The sequence below is a fragment of the Squalius cephalus genome (genome assembly GCF_949319135.1).
Source record: "Squalius cephalus genome assembly, chromosome: 7".
In the NCBI taxonomy this organism is placed as follows: domain Eukaryota; kingdom Metazoa; phylum Chordata; class Actinopteri; order Cypriniformes; family Leuciscidae; genus Squalius; species Squalius cephalus.
This window is the reverse complement of record NC_137128.1, coordinates 36,809,951-36,830,550: the sequence shown is the minus strand read 5'-3', so window position 1 is coordinate 36,830,550 and position 20,600 is coordinate 36,809,951. Positions and strand designations below refer to the sequence as shown.

The following is a 20,600-nucleotide window of genomic DNA, read 5'->3' as shown; positions in this document are numbered from 1 at the left end:
GCATATATATATATATATATATATATATATATATATATATATATGTGTGTGTGTGTGTGTGTATAAATATACATATACACACACACACACACACACACACACACACATACATAATATATATATATATATATATATACATACACACACACACACACACACACACACACACACACACACACACATATATAAAACACGTTTATGTTAAATACAATTAATCACGATTAATCAATTTGAGAGCACTAAATTAAATATAATTATATAGAGAAACAGCAATTAAAAGAATATTTCATTAAAATCTGGGCAATCGTTCTTCTATGAAAATGTGAAATAAACTGAATTAAATAGAATTATTTCAGACAATAAGTTTCCAAAAACATAAAAAATGTGATAAAACTGCATTTCTCTCCCTTTTTTTTTGTCTGTACAAAGTTCAAATCAATGGAAAATGCATGTCAATTCAATACCAACGCCTCAACGTTGTCATGACTAATGTTTGAGTAATGGTGGTTATGAGCAGTTGGAGATGTGGTCCTAGTCATTGAGTCACTCATTCGGTGACAATGTATATTTTGAAACAATAACCATGACAGTAAGTTCGCCCGTGGGTCAGCAAGCCACAATGAAGTGCTTTATTGTATTGTCGAAAAAACGCTTGTTAAAGCCTGGTTTACCGTTAGTTCCACACTGGTTCTGTCTCGTAAATGAGTGAGTGGACTTCCTTTCCAGTTATCACCATACAATGCTATAACAAGAGGGATGTCATCCAAAGTCTATGAATGAATGGGGACAAAGACCATTCATCTAACAGAGCTGGAGTCTCGAGAGAGCTCCCACCACATTCATTAATTCTGCCCTTATCCTATAACTTCATGCTTATGTCTTCTAAACAGTTATTCAAAAGATCTGCACTTCTAAACACCATGTTAAATAAAATCTATAAACTAAACTTCCAAACAGTTTACTCATGCATCATGCCTATGAGTAATGCATAAGAGTCAATGCATGCTTAAGAATGTTATGTCATATAAATAGAGCACCTCAAGGAAATGTACATTTACAAAGCATGATGATGTAACAACCTTACAAACAGATTAACAAGATATAATTATCCATGAATGAAGTAGCTGTTGCTGGGAAATACGTGACTATTGCATGTGGTCATTTTACACAGAAATAAGCTCCAGATTTCAAAGGAAATTGTCTTACTATCATCTGCCTCAGATCTTTGAGTCTTTAGGAATATAATCCAGTCCATTAAACGACTTTGGATCAAGTTGAAGGGCGAGAGTGATTATACTTTTCACTAAATCCTAAAAGATGGGAAAATAATCCAAAACATTAGCTATGCAAATCAACTACAGGAGAGAAAGAAAAGGAGTAATTGAGGGATGTGTTAAAAGAGTTCTGCTTTGGAGACAGAACAACAAAGATAGTTAGAAACAGAAAAGCAAACAAGAACTTCCTCCAAGCAAATGAGTTCCAACAGAAATCTCTCGGCCAATTCACCGACTGCATCTGATTGGACACATACCCGGCTAGGTGATGCCAGACCAGAACATGACTTACGCTTCAAGGAATTGTCTGTATCTAAGAGGACATTTATCCTCCAGAAGCCTGCTCCGAGACAGCAAAACACACCATAATGAGACAGGGAAGCATTGATTACCGGGACCCTGTGATTTAGTGGGTGAGCTCTGGCATGTGGAACAAATTATCCCACCATAAAGATTTCAGTGGGAATTCTCTTCGGGACACAGGCTTTGACTCGCGGCATTCAAGCCGAGTGTGAAAGTATTGGCTGCTTTGTTTTGAAGCCCTCCGAGGAACCCAAATTGGACATGCAGTAATATAATGATGATTATCCAATGAGGGGTAAACCTTAGTCCAACACACCTCAGCATTTTATGTCCAATCAACTTGGCCGACACAGAAACCCTCTTAAAAATGTCTGGAAAGCTGGGAGAGGCTCCAGCTCTGCGAAACATGTGCTGAAATCACTGTAAATCAAGCAATTTCCTCTTAATACACAGAGACAGTCACTGACCCCAGCGGTCCAATCCTCACTGATTGGGAGAAAATGTTTGTTTGAAGTAGGGTCAAAGCCTTTCCAGACTCGGCTAAGCTTTGTTTACATTGTAATGCATGTTATAATGTATTATTATTTTTCTAAAGAACAGATAAATGTGAATTAACATGGGATGAACAGTCAAAGAAATACAAATCAGACCATCATTTCTGACAGATACCCCTGAAATAGTTTCTAAAGCCAGAGAAGCACCTTTCGCAGTCCCCCCCCCCCCCGAATAATGCATGACAGATGTATATCAACCATACACTCGGTGATGGCAAGACCTAGCAAACGTGTAGCCGAAAATCCCATGGAACACGGAGTTGTTAACTTGCTCCTTCTCCTCATTCCATCTGGATTCAATGTGCTGGGTGAAATGCATCGACAATCAAAAAAGAATACAATATTTCACCCTTCATTCTCTTTTTTTGCCAATTTTTTATTAATTCCCCACAAACCATTACTCCCTATAACCTCTAACTCAAACGGGTTCTGCACTCTCAAGTAAAACTATTTGGGGAATGTTTTGTTGTTCAATTCAAATACATGACTCAAAGCCCTAAAATATCTCAACACACATAGGGCTTTTGATTTGATTAAGAAAATAGAGCTATTTGAACATTTTAAAGTCAATGCATATGTAGGCAAATTAATAGATAAAAACTATTCTGTGATCATTTACATGCTCTAATTGTTCTGCCAAAAGATCCTGTTCAAATTTTTTATTTATACATGATGATGCTTTTGTTTTGTACTGTCTAACAACATACAAAGAACACGAGTCGCTTAAAGCAAATCTCCAGGCAATTGAGCTGCGTGTCATTCAGAGGCAACCATTAGAGGGAGCACAAACACAGTGTGTTTAACTCAGTTTGACAATTGATTCCAGGATTGAGAATTATACAAAATTTATAATGAAATCTCCATAGTTGTATGCAAGCAGTCAGATCATCTTAACAAGCCCATAAAACATGTAAAAAATGGTTATTTAACCAATTTTCACTTGCATTTTTTTTTTTAATGAGCCATTGCATTTCAGTTCATTGTTACTGTTTTTTTGTGTTGAATAATCAATCTACAAATTGCTTTAATACACATTACCAATGAATCTTTGAAGCAATCAGACACAATGGGGTTTTTTATGTGATAAATATAATTATATTATATTAATATATGATAGATGTCATTAAATAGAGAAACAAGTAGAGCGGGTTGCATAATGGGATGGGGGCTGACAAAGTGCTGTGCATGCAGGGTCATCTGTCTATCTCATGTTCTTCTGAACTGCTGTGTCATTGTGCTGTTCGGCATTTTCTTTATTCTCTTGGCAGTAAAAGAGCACACCTGAGGTCTTGCACGCATGACAAGTGGTTTACATATTATTGCAAGACAAAGTCTAGTATCTTGTGCAGTATGAAAGAACACAAAAAATAACAATTGCACCTTTCCTCAATACCAAATGTTGATATTTCATTGTGTTTCTAAACAGTAAAAGGTGGCAGATGAGTGGATTACTTATTATAATTATCATAGCAATCATATAATTATCATAATACACTGATTAAATGTTAAAAATACTTTCAAGGAACTGATAAAAAAGAATTAGATACTATCGCTGCCATATAATGCTTTGCATATGTTCCTGAGTTTCTAACAGTAAACTTTGCTGTCCTTTGTTGGAATATTATTTGCTCTTGCACCTCCTGCTCTTGGTGGAATTTGCATGTTCCTGCTTCAATGACTTCCTTAATACTATGACAAGGCAAGAATCAGCAAAACAAACCTCACAAATTCTGCTAAGGTCAAAGGCCTGGGTGTAACCCAACAAGGAATAAGATTTTCGGGAATCCTTTCAGGAATACTGTAAAACAATCTGCTATCTGCCAGAGATCCATAAAATCTGATATAGGCCTATGTCATTTATATATAAAAACAACACTCTTAATATGAAGGATGTAAAAAAAAAAATTACTTTATACATAGAATCTCACACGCAGGACTATTATCCATAGCTAATGTAAAGTTAAGTAAATTTGTCGTGCATAGCCTATAAGCAACGATTTAATTAAGTTAACAGTCATTTCTGTTAAACATTTTCCAATAATATTGGCATTTTACTGCACAGCTTTCAGTCAACTTTCTGAGGAGGCTTAAGTTCCCTGGTTAAAATGTGGATTAGCTTGTTCATTATTGTGGAATGCCACTCACCATATAGCCTGACTCACTAAAGCTACAGGGACAATTAAAATCCCAACAAGCCCAAACAAATACACAGCAAACACAAATTTCATCTAGGATTAGGAAGAGGGTTTCCCAGTGGGTGTCTGTTTGCTTTTTACATAACAACGTTAAGAATTCTTGGCAACGAACTTGTCAATTTTTCCAGACCGTGAAGCACTCAGTCTCAGAGATGGATTACCTGAGACGAGTATTCAAATGACAAATGAGATCAACTGACAGTCCTTGATATATTTGCTTTCGGTTTGTCATTCAACCTGTATTAGATCTCGTTCAGCTGAATGAGGAGTTGCACAGTCATGCTGATGTCAATGGCAGGCACTCTGTGTGTTTGGAGCGCTGCCAGCGGGAGCGGGAGCGCGCTAGAGAGTGTGCACGGGCCTCCTTCACCAGTTCGCTCTGCTGGCGGGCGTGCGCCGCGCGAGCGTGTGTTACAGTGTACGCGCGTTTCTCACACACAAGGCAGTTGACAGCTGGAAGGCGGTGGAGCTTCGCGGCACAGCAAACTTTCGTTTTTTTCGTGTGTGCTTTGCTTTGACGTTTTACGCGCCCAGTTACAGGAACATTCTGTTCGTGAATGCGCGCAAAGGGCATTCAACTCTTCATTTATTAATTTTTATTTGTGTTTTATCTGCATCATTCTTTAAATAAATCATCTATACTGACAGTACGTAAGTGGAGAACTGTCGCCGGTTCCTGATTCAAGGTGAGTGTTTTTAGCGGGTGTAGATAGATAATTGCGTTTGGTGTCGATGGAGACCTGCACGCACTTGACACGGGGCTAACTAACTAAAAGTCATTTTTTTTGCTTCTCGTTGTATCAGCACGATTTTGATGTCACATTTATTAATATCTCGGATTACTGCTTCATGTTTTTCCCCAAAGGAAAGTGCTGACAGTAGTTTTGTTCTTAATAATGCAATATCACACGAGCATGTTACTGTAGTAGCATTGTACTGATCCAGCTGTTGGCACGAGACTGCGGTGCTGATATTTACTACTACTGCATGATTGATAGTCATAGTGTATTATATAGTAGTTAAAAATATCGAGTAACTTACGTTTCACGCAAAGTTTGGCGAGTTAGTTCGTGCATTTCTTTTCAGCCAAAATAAAATAGTTCCGAAATAAGCCAAAGCGTCAAGCTTTGGGTCTCAACAAGCAACGAACATGCTAAAACCTGGACTGGAGCAGCGTTTATGAGTAAAAGAGGGGCGACCCCTCCCACACTCGAAGCGTTTTGTAATCATTGGGCTTGGAGGCAATTCCGGGTTTTCTATTTAATGTCATGCTTCGTGCACGAGAAACCCATTCCAAGCGGTTGTGGAGTATCAGTTTCATTTCAGTTAGTGTTTTTACGCATTTTTACATTTATGATGGCAATAACAATTAACAATATTATTTGTGAACTAATTTTCAGCTTTTCTTTTTAATAGTCAAAACTTATTTTCAGCAGTCATCATTCTTGTACTGGTCACAGACAAAGATGTACCTTTAACTTCAGCAAGCAGATTGCTCACTAAAACCACCCCACCCACAGTCATCATGTTTTCAGGCCATTTCCAGTTTGATTTTGACATGAGGTAAAGCAGTGATATCTTAGTGGCTGAGTTGTTTACTTACTTTTTAATTAGTCTTCTCATTAGCCATCATTGTCTTCATTCAGGCCGATTAGAGAACGCGCACCAAAACAAGAGGTGGGATTTACTCACATCCAATTATAACCGATCGTATCCAATCATAGCGCGATGGAATTGCATACTATAACGTGCCTTTCCCCTATTCATTCTCTGTTAACCCCCCCATCAAATTCACCCCATGCTTTGGGAATCTGTTAAAACTCAAGGGGCTCAGGGGAGACAAGAGAGATGCAGTCTAATGTTGTAACTTATTAGTGATTTTTTTTACAATACATATAGTTAAACAGGAAAATAATGGAAAATATAAAGTGGCCCCATCTCAGCAAGCCAAAATGTGACAGTGGCAAGCAACTTGGTGTTGACTATTAATAAACCTTCTTACGAGACAGTTGAGAGAAAAGCCTTTATAAAAATGTTTCACCATTATTATAACTCTATTTCCATTTGTGAAAGAAAACATCAACACACCATAATGCTAGTAGGTGTTGACATGAAGCCCTACCTGTATTTATGACCGAATCATTAAATTGTTCATTTCACAAATTCGTTTAAAACATATTTAATAACAACAGCACTCATACATTTTATTTTTAGCATCATATTTTTATGCCTCTGTAGTAATTTAGTTTTTATATATTATTTATTTACAAATAATAGCTAGAAGTTCTGTTAGGGGTAAAGTACTGTACAGTTAGCTGGTCATTATTGCAAAAAATAAATAAATAAATAAACCTCTGACAGGGTGATCAGGACTTCATAAGACTATCCCGAAACACCATCAGGCGATCCTTATTGTTGAGCCCTGAACTAATTCAATTATCATTAGTCATCTCTGTGAATCACACTGCACTGCATTCTGTGTGTGTTTGTGTGTGAACATATCCTTCTCTTTCCGAGTTAACTTATAGATCACAATCATTATGCAAAAAGTTCAGTGTATGTAGTGTACTTAGAAACTTCATCGGTCAGTTATCGTTCTATGTCAGTTATCAACACCCTACTATGCACCATGTGTCTTTATGATTCACAGTTTTCCTTCGTAGTCATGAACACGTATCAGACTGCTCATAGACTGACTGTCTCTTTAACAGAGCAATGGAGATGTGTTATGGTGCAGTTATTAATGAAGTGTTTTGTGCACTCAATAACCTCAGCTATATAACTGTGACACAGTGGAACTTCGCTCTCCCTCTCTCTCTCTCTCTCTCTCCCTCCCTCCCTCCCTCCCTCCCTCCCTCCCTCTCTCCCTCCCTCTCTCCCTCTCTCTCTCTCTCTCTCTCTCTCTCTCTCTCCCTCCCTCCCTCCCTCCCTCTCTGCCTCTCTCTCTCTCTCTCTCTCTCTCTCTCTCTCTCTCTCTCTCTCCCTCCCTCCCTCCCTCTCTGCCTCTCTCTCTCTCTCTCTCCAAGTGATGAGCACTTTGTGTTGTTGTTAAACTCATTGTGGCATTCCGTGCAGAAACCGCTCTTATGTGCGCTCCACGTGTTTCCATTTGTTGGTAGTCACACTCCAGCTCTGATCACGGCTCGTGTCCGGACGCAAAGCTGAACAGGCAGAGGTGAACGAACAGCACCGACACTGAAATGGTCTTTTGTGACATCTGAATTCTTCACTGTAACGCAATCTCATTCATAATACTGAGTAGTGATTGGATTAAGAGTGTTTATTGTCATGAATAATGCGGAGAAAAGCTCACAAAATGATGATGTTGACATACTCTCCAGCCACGGCGGCCAATCACCACTACGAATTAACGCATAGGCCTATACCTTACTTTTTGTGACGTTGGTTCAACTTTTCTTTTTAAACCGAAAGAACGAAATAGCTAAGAAAATGAAACACTTCCCCCTTAATAATAAAGATAATGAGTGTTATTGTTGTTTTTATGGATGTGTAACCAGTACATCTGTTGATATCTCAAAAAATTAGTTTTAGGGTTCTATGACTTTTATGACCTTTAGAGGGATAGTTCAATTATGATAATGTGATTATTCATATAATCTGAGCCATAACTGCAGTAAAATGCATGTTTTAATTGTACCATGTAAGTGTATATATGGTCTATGTTGCCACTCCCAAGTATAAGGGGCTTTCCTTGCCATTAATGCTTGGATAACACACCTACGTCTCCTGCGATTAAAAATAATGGCAAGTGTGGTGGTTGCGATATACATACACCTATACCAATATCCGTCACCATGATTTTTGGAGTGACTTATCGCAAGAGGAAAAAATGCATTTTAGTCGCATAACATCGGATAAAGGGGTGGAATAATGCCCCTTTTTACAATATGTAAAATAAGTCTCTGTTGTCCCTAGAGTGTGGATGTGAAGTTTTAGTTTAAAATACCCCACAGATATTTTTTTTTTACAGCATGTTAAAATTGTCCCTTTTTGAGGGTCAGTAAAAACGCGTCGTTTCGTGTGTGTCCCTTTAAAGGGGTCATATGATGGTTCTAAAAAGAAAATTATTTTTTGGATTTGGTTTAATGCAATGTGTTTACGCAGTTTTAGGTTAAAAAAGTCATTATTTTACACACACTGTACCTTATTGTTGCTCTTACAAAGCTCATCGTTCTGAAAAGCACGGAATGCTCTGATTGGCCAGCGATCCAGTGCATTCATTGTGATTGGCCCAAAAACCTTAAGCGTGTGATGGAAATGTCACGTCCCTTACCATATTTGGAACATCAGCTCCCAAAGCAATAATGACAGGTGATAATGTCGGGTACTACCTTATCAATTCGAGCCCGAATCTAAACCGGAAAATGCAGATGACTAAGCTAATCGATCAACTTTGCCAGCGCAACTGGACCAGATCGTATCAGATTGGTAGTTTGAGATCAGACAAAGTATCAGACAAAGTAGTTTGGCTTTCGCAATTGAAAACACAGCGTCTCCACGACATGGCGGTGCCGGAGGCAACAATAATACAGAGAGAATAAAAATTACGCCTTCTTTTTTTGTGTTTTAGGAAGGTGTGGCTGAGTCTTAACTTTTACAAAGAATATCTCTTTAGGTTTGACACTTTTTACTGCTTTGTAACTCTGCAGATCTTATACTTGCACTAACAGCTACATAACACACTAAAGAAAAAGGAAAATGAGAAATCCCATCATATGACCCCTTTAAATGCAAATGAGCCGCTGCTCCCGGCACAGAGGGTGGAGCTTCAAGAGCTCTTGTGTGTATTAGCAGCTCCGATTAGACAAGCACTAAAAATGTCAGAAACTGTTCTGCCTTTTATGTTTAAACTGGAGTTGGACAATGATGGAGAGATTTAAAAAGAAGTGACAACATGTAGAATGCAACAGGACGTTTCTGAATGGTTAGTTGATGAATTTATGTTGCTGATGTGGAGTTAATTATCTTTAATTATGTCATGATAATCTATAAAATCGCTCATGTAGGAACTGTTGTAAGATGCCTACAGTGACATGCTATTGCATTTGTGTTACGCACTGTGCATGTGAAAACACGGATGCGACAGCTTGAGTAGACTCACAAATGTGCTCTACTACAACAGCTCTTCCTCTTCTCAACATGGACTGCTCGTTCCCGGGGGCGGGGTTTATGTAAATTTTAGGGTTAGTGATGTCACTAACCCGGGAGGAATGTCGTGTAGTCCCTACCAGCCATTTGTTGTAGTCCTTAAAAAACAATTTCTTTAAAAGCAAATATCTTCCTTTTCTTTGAACTTTGAGCGTTGTAACTTTGCAGACGTTGTTTATGCTCAAACAGCAACATTACACACTAACTAAAGTTAGAAAAGTGAAATCACAACCACCCCTTCAATGGAAAAAAACCATGGTATATCTATAGCGAATAATCAAAGCCATTGAATGGAAAGTGCTTTGTAAAGGTTCTTCATAAATATTCCACAGACACAGCATATTGGTTTTGAATGACATTGCATCATCTTCCACAGCACATCATGGTAGTTAACCAGGACAAGAGTTCACTTGGCAGCACCTACCAGGAAAGTTCCAGAGCTTTTCACTTTCTGTTCTATTATTTTTCAAATAACCAGACACTCAGCGAGTCAATGGTTAATCCCACCAGAGCCATGGAGCTAATGTGCATGGCTCAGCATTTTAAAGTTCTCTTTAAAGTCCTTCTTTCCAGTATGGCATGTGGGAGCATGACACAATGAGCAATGGAGGCCACGACTGAAGGAGCTCTCTTAATTCCAAAAGAAGCCGTGGCTGGCAGCGTTGTCTTGTGATAAACTGTGCTTTAAGACAAATAAGTGTCTTCAACACTGAGTTGTGCAATAACAGCAACAGAAATGACCTGCAAGTGTTGGACGTTACATAACCCATGAAAAAATTTGTTTCTGATGAACACCACCAAGACTGATAAACAACACTTTATCTTTGACTTTGGCCTTCACTCGAAAACCATGTTAGTGTCCACAAAGGTCTTTTGATACATGGTTGATACATGGTTATTACTTATTACCATTGAAGCATGGTTTTGGAAGTACTGTCTGTATTATGCAGGAAATCACATGTTTCGTCTGTGAACAAGGCTTTGCTGTTGACTTTTTTTTTTTTTTTGTAGTCTACTTGACATCCGTCAAGAAATAGGGAAGTAAAACATGATTCAGCCAAGTCTATGCAACTGTCAACATAGACTGTAATTAAAGACAGTTTCTTGTACATATTGTTATGATAGAAATGGCCTCTGCAGGATTTGCGTAAAGCTGCCATTGTATTCCTTTGCCTATTGCATGTTGTGTTTGTTTAGTTTTATATCCAAGATATCTTCCTTAATCATCTTTGGCTATATTAAATTATGCATTTGATAAACAATGAAAGCACTGGGGGGTGGGGGGAGGGATTAACAAAACATTTCTCAGTGTTTTATCTGTTTTTTTTGTGTGTTTTTTTTTACAGGGTGAAAAGAGCACAATCCATCACGGAGGACAATAACCTTTTGGAAGAAAAGAATATTGCATTTTTAATGCGTATGCTTCACATAATTTAAGATAACTTTGCGTGTATATCCTCTAGAGGTTATAAATGACTTTTTACCTCGTCAATAAAGACGAAAAGCAGCATTTGTCTGATTTAAAGGAGGTGATGGTATAATATCTTTTTATTATATACTGTGAATATTTCAAAAATGCCAACTTGGCTTGATACAGAATCTTTGTATGGTGGACTTCTAACCAGGCAGAAGAAACATGGATCTCTATCGCTAAGCGATCATCAGTTGTGCCTATTTTTCTTCATGACACGTGGATGGATATAGATATTTTGTCGCTGCAGTCACCATCCGTTTCCTGAATATATATCAGTGACATTCTAGGTCTCAGAGAATGAACTGTCCAAGAAAGAAGAGGCCCATTAAAGATGAGGATTTCTCTGCCATCGTGGTGCCCTCCATGAGGGGTCATGGTTACTTGGATTACACGGTTGAAAGTCATCCCTCTAAAGCCATGCAGATCATGGATGAGTTCCGGCATCATGAATTGCTCTGTGATCTGGTTCTACATGTGATGTACAAGGACAAGATAGTGGATTTTAAGGTGAGATTTACAGTGGTCAGTCCTTAAAGGTGCACTAGATGAATAAGGTGTCTTAGTCTCAGTCATCTCCCTAGTTCAGTAGTCAGGGCACTGATCAAGGAGTCGGCCATTTTAAGGGCTGTCTCAATCCCAAAATCCTACCAATGCACTCAAACTTTTGCTCCCTTAAAAGTCTCACAATGCACTGTGAAAACCAAGGAGCATCGATGCTTACTTTGTTCCCTTAACGAAAGTTCTGATGTGCGAAACATAAATCATGTGAGCCAACTCAGATGTTTTTTTAAAACCGTTATTTAATTATATTTTGGCATTACATTGTTAGACAGGTTATGAACATAAACTAGCTAACATTTATGATTTATTTACGGCTGAAATGTTGCATGTATATGTAACAAGCAAAGTATTTATCATAATGTACTTTAAATAACATTAATGCCAGAAAGATACCAGTTCTGCTGCTGTTGTTCATAAATACTTGTGAGGATTATGAGGATGTTATATTGACGGAAATAGAGTCATGTGTCCCAATGTCTAGTGGGCCAGGGTCCTATCCTTTCCAGCGCCCGAATTTGTGTACACAATATACTGATTCACGACGTAGGAAGCAAGGGAGCTGATTGAGGCGCACCCTTATTCTACTTAAAGTGTCATGAGATCTCCCATTGCAGCACAGTCTGTTCTAACCATAGGTTTTTTGTTTGTTTTTTGCTTTAAAGGAGTTGAGGTTCACACAATTAACAATTGCATGATAGAAGACAGTGTTAGCATATAGTAGTTTTAAGTATTTCAGGATTTTATTTTGGGCTATTTTGGTTTCCTGGTTTTTAAGTGAACATCACAGGACTTTTTCCATACCATATACAGTGCTCGTATACATCAGCAGTATCTATTGCAACAAATATTTACATTACATTATTGTTATAAAAGGGCCTTTGTGTATTTATGTAATTATTTGCTTCAAAAATATATTTGTGCATTCTTAACATGTTTTTATGCCTAAATGTACTTGCAGAATTGGTTTTAGTTTTTAGTGTTTTGTTTTTAATTTATGTAGACAAATAATATAGAATGTCAATAGCCATGTATTGACTATTGGCCTTAACATATAATAAAAAATAATAATAATAAAAAAAAATTGACTTATTGCATCGCTCAGAATTTCAATATCAATGCATCCCTTGTATATATTAGTTGTTCTCTAGTACTTTGTATAGTAAACTACATTGATAACTCTTCTTGGAACCCCAAAATTATATTCCAACTAGCAAATCTCAGAGAAACAGGTTTGTTTTAGTTTCTTTTTAATAGGGTATGTCTCTGACACTGCAAATTACAGAGCATGAAGATAAATTGTTCTCATCACAAGTGAAGAATTATGTTAGTACATGTTAAGGCATTTAATTGTAATTACAAGTACATGGCACATACTGTACAGCTCTTATAATTTAGTTTGAGGTGTGTCCTTCCTGTTTTTTTTTGTTTTTTTTACGCCAGCCATGAACAAGTGTCTACATTCCCCAGGTGCATAAACTGGTGCTGGCTGCCTGCAGTCCTTACTTCAAAGCCATGTTCACCAGTAACTTCAAGGAATGCCACGCTTCGGAGGTCACCCTGCGAGACGCTTGTCCTCAGGTCATCAGCCGGCTCATTGACTATGCCTACACCTCGCGGATCACAGTGGGCGAGAAGTGCGTTCTTCACCTCCTCTTGACAGCAATGCGCTATCAGATGGAAGAAGTGGCCAAAGCATGTTGCGATTTCCTCACGAAGAACCTGGAGCCGTCTAACGTCATAGGCATCTCGAGGTTTGCAGAGGAGATCGGCTGCACCGAGCTGCACCTTCGCACAAGAGAGTATATCAACACTCACTTCAATGAGGTGCGTGCCCTGTAGACTCCGTTCACCGAAGTGTCAGTTAGCAGCAATCGATAGTTTCCACCTGCTGTGCTCTCTTAAGTAACTGTACTGAGCCATTGACCTGTAACAGTTAGTCTGTGAATGAATGAAGGCTGTAGAGAACAGCGCTGTGTAGCTAATTGATTTGTCAATGGAACTCAGGTCTGCCTTGCAGATGGATATTGATTCGTATAAATTATCCAGCTGTCAAATGAATCATGCAATAAAGCAATAGTTAACCCAAAAACTATAATTAACCCAAAAATGCTCATGTCACTCCAACCTGTATTATTTTTCTTTCTTTATTACTTTGTTCTTCAACTCGAAAAGAGATGTGCAAGCTGCACTTTTCCATACAATGAAAGTGGATGTGGATTTCCAATGGAAAGTGGAACGTAAAGCATAAATGTATTTACCATAACTAAAGTACCATAAAAGTTGTCCACACGACCCATGCTGCTCATCTTCTGAAGCCAAGCAATAGCTACAAATAGAAAAAGCATGAAATTAAAGTCATTGTTTACTGATTATCCAATTCACATCTATTCAAAGAACTGATAAGAGTTTATATATTGTTTTTTAAACCGTCCTGTTCTTGCCATGAAAATGGCTTTTGGTGGCATAAAAAAGGACGTTTGGTGTCAACGATGTCAAACCTTGCACAATGTGTCTAAAGTCACCATTTTTTTTAATTAAAAATAAGCATGAATGAGATTTGTGAGCTCCCTAATGATCAAATAATATTCATTTTGGTGCAGTCACATTAGCGAAATTTCTTTGAAATTTTGCTGGCAAAAAAGCTCCATTGTCTGTCGCCAATAGTGTAGCGATGTATGAAGCACAGTTCTTACAGTAGTTACTTCTAAACCAAACAGCTTTCTGTTGGTCAACTTGGCAAATCTACGTGACCAACTTGAACCCGTTGCGAAATCTATGTGGGGAAATCTTTGGCACTCAGGTTAAATTCTCAATCATGTGGATTCCTATTGAAATGACTGCATTTAGCCCTCAAAAATTCACAGAACAATGATAAATGTGACTGCCCCTTTATGGAAAAAGGTGAACATTCCTTTAATTTCTTCTTTTTTAATTTTTTGTTCCTCATATGTTTACATATTTTCAAGTTTGTTATTGATATTTAAAAATAGTTACAAAGTCCATAAATACAAATTCAATAAGTCAGGACTTGTTCAGTATACTTTTCAGATCTAACTATCCTCCATGCTCATGTCACAGGTAACCAAAGAGGAGGAGTTCTTCAGTTTGTCCCATTGCCAGCTGCTAGAGCTGATCAGTCAGGACAGCCTAAAGGTGCTCTGCGAATCCGAGGTCTACAAGGCCTGCATTGACTGGGTCCGCTGGGATGCGGAGGGCCGGGCACAGTACTTTCATGCCCTCCTCAACGCTGTCCACATCTATGCCCTGCCGCCCACATTCCTCAAAAGGCAACTGCAGTCCTGCCCCATCCTCAGCAAGGCCAATTCCTGCAAAGACTTCCTGTCCAAGATCTTCCAGGACATGGCTCTTCGAAAATCATTGCCGCCCCCTCCTCATCGTGGGACGCAACTCATCTACATAGCGGGAGGTTACAGGCAACACTCTCTGGACTCTCTGGAAGCCTTCGACCCACGGAAGAATGTCTGGCTAAAGCTATCCGACATGGGATCTCCCTGTAGCGGGCTAGGGGCTTGCGTGTTGTTCGGGCTCATTTATACGGTCGGGGGACGGAATCTCTCTCTGCAGAACAACACGGAGTCTGGATTTCTGTCCTGCTACAACCCCATGACTAACCAGTGGACCCAGCTGGCTCCGCTCAACACGCCCAGAAACCGAGTGGGCGTCGGGGTCATTGACGGAAGCATTTATGCCGTAGGGGGTTCACATGCCTCTACACATCATAACAGCGTTGAGAGGTAAGGCTGGGACAGGAAGAAAACAATTCAAAAAGGTTTTGTGTTGTCAAGGTTTGTTTTACGCAGTGGGGTTTTTCCCCTTTATATTATATTTCCTTTCTATTATACCAACGCTAGCGGAATCAAAACATTAGCACAGTGCAGAATGACAGATTTAAACTTGGTTGACAAAGTTCTTATTACACCAAAGACTGAGTCGCGCACCTGTCCGACAGAAGAACATTCACACAGAACGTGATAAAAATGAAATCTTCCCAGAAAGGTTACAATACACGCTACACTTGTGACGCGTCGCTCATCGGCTACAGAAAGTGTTTTGACTTCAAGAACAATCTCCTTCCATCAGGGTGTAGAGATCAGTTTGCTCTGTTCTTTTCAGAGCAGTCACTCTTGACTAACAAGCTTCAGGCAAATCTGTTTCATAACGTACATTCCACGGCACAGAGTCAGGTTAGGCCTTTCAGAAGAAACTCATCTTCTCAATAAGTGTAATGATATGAATATTTTATATTTATTAGCCAATGGTGACAGATCAGGTAAGAGAGATTCATCAGCAACCTGAAACGTATGTGCCATGTTGTTTGTTGAGTACTGTACCTCAATGTCACTAGTGAATCTGAAAGGAAGGACTCCAATGTACTGTGAGAACAGAGAGAGAGAGAGAGATAAGGAATTGGACAGAAGTCTCTTATGCTCACCAAGGCGACATTTATGTAATCAAAAGTGAAATTGTGCAAATATTGTACAATTTAAAATAATTGTTAATTCATAATTAGAAATCATTCTAAAATGCTGATGTGATGCTCAAGAAACATTTCTTATTATCAGTGTTAAAAACGGTTGTGCTGCTTAATAGTCCTGTGGAAACCATTATACATTTTCTTTTTCAGGCTTCTTTGATTAATACTGAGCACACATTTGAAATTAATTTCTTTTTTTTGGGTAATATTACAAATATTACACCATACACTTTCTGATCAATTCGATGCATCTTTGCTGAATACAATTTCTTTAAAACAAATCATACTGACCCCAAACTGTAATGTGTATACAGTAAATAAACATCCTTAAACAAGATACATTAAGCCACAAGCAGAGAATGTACAATAAGTGGGATAAACCTCATTAACTTTGTCTTTATTTCTTATTTTTGCTATTTCTTGTAGACAACAGCTCAAGTATAGATTCATAACAGAGGCATGTGAGTCCTATTGAGGATAATTTATATCTGAGCGAGCAGCTCAAAGCGGAAAGTTAATCTGTCCAGGAATGCGGGGATAGAAAGTGCGTGTATTCTATTTAAGAATTAGAGCTAGACACAAATTCAAACAATAAATGTCGATAGATCATCTACAATTTCAAAGATGTGTGAAATTCAAGACTCAGTAATATATGTGCCTCTGTTGTGCTGTGAGACAGAAACTCTTGGGTCAGTAACAGTAGCTGTCTTCACAAGCTTTTAAATGGAGATTTTGCATTGTTGGCAGGTTAAATACAACCTCCTCTTGCTGAAGGCTGATTTTTAATTTGTGACATTCTGTTGGTGATATAACAGCTCATGGGAATTGCTTGCAGTTATGATTGGTATTTGGCTCTGGATATCATTGTAAAAAACAATGGAATGATGAGGCTGAGATACAGAAGATCTTTTATATTGACCTCAACATTGCCATGTCTAGGAAATCATATATTCATACATTATCTAAATTGGTTTGTAAGGATTTCTTGCTTATTGTTTTCACAGGTATGACCCAGAGACAAACCGCTGGACGTTTGTGGCCCCTATGTCAGTAGCACGACTGGGGGCCGGTGTCGCCATGTGTGGGGGGAGTCTGTATGTGGTGGGGGGGTTCGACGGGGACAACCGATGGAACACGGTGGAGCGCTATCAACCAGACACGAACACCTGGCAGCAAGTGGCACCTATGAACACAGTTCGGAGCGGCCTTGGTAAATATCCTGCGCCATTTATCAAATTAATGGATTGGAACTGTTTTCTTTTATTTGACATGTTAACCGCAGTCATGTGATGTACTGCATGAATCATGCCATTATATAAAAGTGACTAAAGGCAACAATAGGAAAATAAGAGAACAAATGACTACATCAAATCTAATCAACAACATAAAACATAATATTCAGTGTTTGAAACTTTGTATTGTTAGCAGTTGTCATGTTATTGCCTCCTTAAGATGAATCGCTTTTTGTAAGGGGCCTTTGATAAAACTATCCGCTAAATGAATAAATGTAATAATAAACCTGAATCAAACATAAGCTAAATAACATGCAACTTTCTAAGTAAACAATTAATACACTATGTTTTCGTTCATAAGTTAATAAATAAAAAAGATCAAACTATTTTAAAAATGTCCATGAAGGTGACTGGACTTCTAGGAATTCCTAGTTCCCAGAGTTGCTTGTCCCTGCAGCCTTGCACAACAATCTAAATCTATGGCATAGTCATCAATAATTAATTTCAGAAGAGTTTTACCTAATTACCTGTGCAGTCGACATAAAGACATGTACGATTTAAAGGGATAATTCATTTAGGAATGAAAATTCTTTCATCATTTATGCACCCTTATGTTGTTCCTAACTTGTATGTTTCTTTCTTCTGCGTAATAAATAAAGGAGACATTTTAAAGAATGTTCACACTGCTTTCTTCCACTCAATGAATGTAGATGGGGACCAGGAACAGTCACTCTTCAAAAAACCATCATAAAAGTAGTGCATATATTTAAGTTATACAAAGAAAATAACCTTGACAGACTTGGTCACCATTCACTTTCATTGTATGGCTGGAAGCTCCATACCAGAAAATACAGTTCTCAAGAATAAAAAAAGACTAAGCTGTTTGATTTGTGTTCTGTTTGTAGGTGTGGTGTGTATGGATAACTACCTCTATGCAGTTGGTGGCTACGATGGTCAAACCCAACTCAAAACGATGGAGAGATATAACATAGCTCGAGATGTGTGGGAACCCATGGCCTCTATGAACCACTGCCGCAGTGCACATGGAGTCACGGTCTACCAATGCAAGATTTATGTGTTAGGTAAGCTGGATTGGTGGAAAGGAATGCATGAACTGATCAAATGTATACCTTGAATGCAGTGGCTAAAAGCATCTGCTTAATGCATAAATGTAAATAATCTTTCATTTTATTCCATAACAGGTGGATTCAATCAAGGGGGTTTCTTGTCCAGTGTGGAGTGCTACTGTCCAGGCAGTAATGTATGGACGTTTGTAACAGATATGCCTGTTGGGCGCAGTGGAATGGGTGTTGCTGTGACCATGGAACCGTGTCCTGGAATCCTGGCAGAGGATGAGGAGGATGAGGAAGATATGTAATGTGGAAATTTGACCTGTGAACATGTGCCATGTTGAAGACAGCACATGCTGGATTTCCTTCAAATTTCCTTTTGCATGTGATGCCAATAAGAACATTTCTATGTCATTTTAGGTTAATTAAGTTAAATTTGATAAATCTCTATTCACTACAAAGTGTGTGTGATTTAGAGAGAGAAACGTTGCTAATCACTGGGCTGATCGCTGTATCAGGACTAAATGAATATGACTGAGACACGCACAATTTTTTGCCGAACTGCTGAACACGTAATTTTGTGAGCTTGTTCTAAAATGCTTTTCATGTCTGTAAATGCACTGTTTAATGTGCACACCTTATAAAACACTGAAATCTGATGAACGTTTGGCTTGGGGTTTGATTTTGCTTTGAACATGTTTCTGATAGCTTTCCTTTTTTTCGGGAGCGTTTGCAGAAAGTCAGGATATATAATGCATTAAAAGGCTATTCTTACAGTTCTTAAAATAATTTGTAATGTCTTCTAAAACACCTTTAAATCAGTTGAATGTTCTCCTAAATAATTAGTATAATTATGATTTCATGTTATAATGCTTTATATTCTTCATAGGGTTTAACCACAAACAGGTAAATATGATATTTAAAGATATCATAGATAGCAATTAAGCATTAGAAATATCTTATATGTAGGGGACAGGCTTAATAAAAAAAGGTTACCGTGTTTGCTTTTTACCACTAGGTGGAGGACTTCTACTTCCAGAGAGAACTCAGAGCCTGTCCCAATCCTGGCTCTTGCAGTCTTTGGACTTGACCACTTGTCTGCTTCCATGATGTATTTCCTGTATTTGGCCCAGGTGTTCAAGTGAGTGTGAACTGTGTGTAAGAACTTTAGATCACCCAATGGGACACTTTCTGTACATAGTGTCAATCAAATGTAATTGTGGTGCTTCTTACATAATGCACATACTCAATAAAATGTGCAACTTTACATTTTTACTACCAAATTATATGTAATATCTAATTAATTTAACTTGCACTGGAATGTTTTCCTAGGAATCTGGTGATTTGAACATGATGAATGATGCTGGGATACGGTTAACCTCAAACATAGCTCCGAAGCAGTGTTAGTATTAGTGTGGATTTGGTGTGCAATAAGTGGACTGAGCTTTGGCATTATTCAGACTTGGGACAGTCTTGCTCCCTTCCTGTGTCTTGCATGCAAGTCAAGACCACAAGTGTGAGTATCGGGACAGGATGTAGATTCAAAAGAAATTGACATGAATTTTCTGCAAGCATCCTATATCAACTTTTTATTAGTAATTTAATCATTCAAAAAAAAAGTATGTTGATTAAATCGGTAAGGCTTTAGTTTAGGGTCCAATAACTAGTTGCTTATTAGCATGCTTATTACTAGGATATTGGCTTTTTATTAGTACTTATAAGGCACATAATAATGCCTTATTCTGCATGACCATTTTCTACATCCATAAGCAGTAATTAAGAGTTTATTGAGACAAAAGTCATAGTTAATAGTCAGAATTTTCCCTTATCTAAACTCTGGCCATTAAATCTTTCACAGATGAATTTAGAACAAAAATTAAATTTTGGATAGTTATTTTATGCTTGGCAATGCAGTTTGTCTGCTATTTTTTTCACTTATAAAGACACAATTGCTTTTGTGATGTCACAATATTAATCATCCATCATGTGTCATAGGCTTGTTTATAGAAACTGGCAGAGCCTCTTTTTTTCTTTGCCTCTTCCACATGTTTCAGTGCATTTTTGCTGGATTGGTCTCAGGAAAGCCAACAGAATCAGAGCGGCTGCATGTTTAACAGGCCCATTAGTCACAAGAAACTTTAATATTCATAATGTGTTAAAATGTTATGGATAGGTCAGGATATAGGTTTGTTGCCGTGTTAGAGCAAGCTTTTTGTTTAATACTCACTGTCTCCATGTTATAGTTTACACAGAGTGGCTCGTTACATTTCCAC

The 20,600-nt window shown here is 38.2% G+C and overlaps 1 protein-coding gene and 1 long non-coding RNA gene across 2 annotated transcripts; one reads left to right on the top strand and one right to left on the bottom strand.

The window, feature by feature from the left end:
* The first annotated feature begins 4,744 nt into the window (after positions 1-4,744).
* keap1a (kelch-like ECH-associated protein 1a) lies at positions 4,745-19,607 on the top strand. Its single transcript, XM_079875367.1, has 7 exons — positions 4,745-5,012; positions 10,842-11,476; positions 12,998-13,354; positions 14,609-15,285; positions 17,030-17,235; positions 18,163-18,339; positions 18,460-19,607. The coding sequence occupies exons 2-7, from the start codon at positions 11,267-11,269 to the stop codon at positions 18,633-18,635; spliced, it is 1,803 nt and encodes a 600-aa protein (XP_079731493.1). The 5' UTR covers positions 4,745-5,012; positions 10,842-11,266; the 3' UTR covers positions 18,636-19,607.
* On the bottom strand, positions 12,780-15,991 carry LOC307161011. The gene is made up of 3 exons (XR_013821662.1): positions 15,883-15,991; positions 13,789-13,856; positions 12,780-13,315 (listed from the first exon to the last, which is right to left on the bottom strand). It is a non-coding gene; the product is annotated as an uncharacterized lncRNA (long non-coding RNA).
* Positions 19,608-20,600: the final 993 nt, after the last annotated feature.

Coding starts and splice junctions, on each gene's coding strand:
- keap1a (XM_079875367.1), top strand. CDS start 11,267: ATGAACTGTCCAAGAAAGAAGAGGCCCATTAAAGATGAGGATTTCTCT. Junction 13,355..14,608: donor TCAACACTCACTTCAATGAG/GTGCGTGCCCTG, acceptor CTCATGTCACAG/GTAACCAAAGAGGAGGAGTT. Junction 17,236..18,162: donor CACAGTTCGGAGCGGCCTTG/GTAAATATCCTG, acceptor TTCTGTTTGTAG/GTGTGGTGTGTATGGATAAC.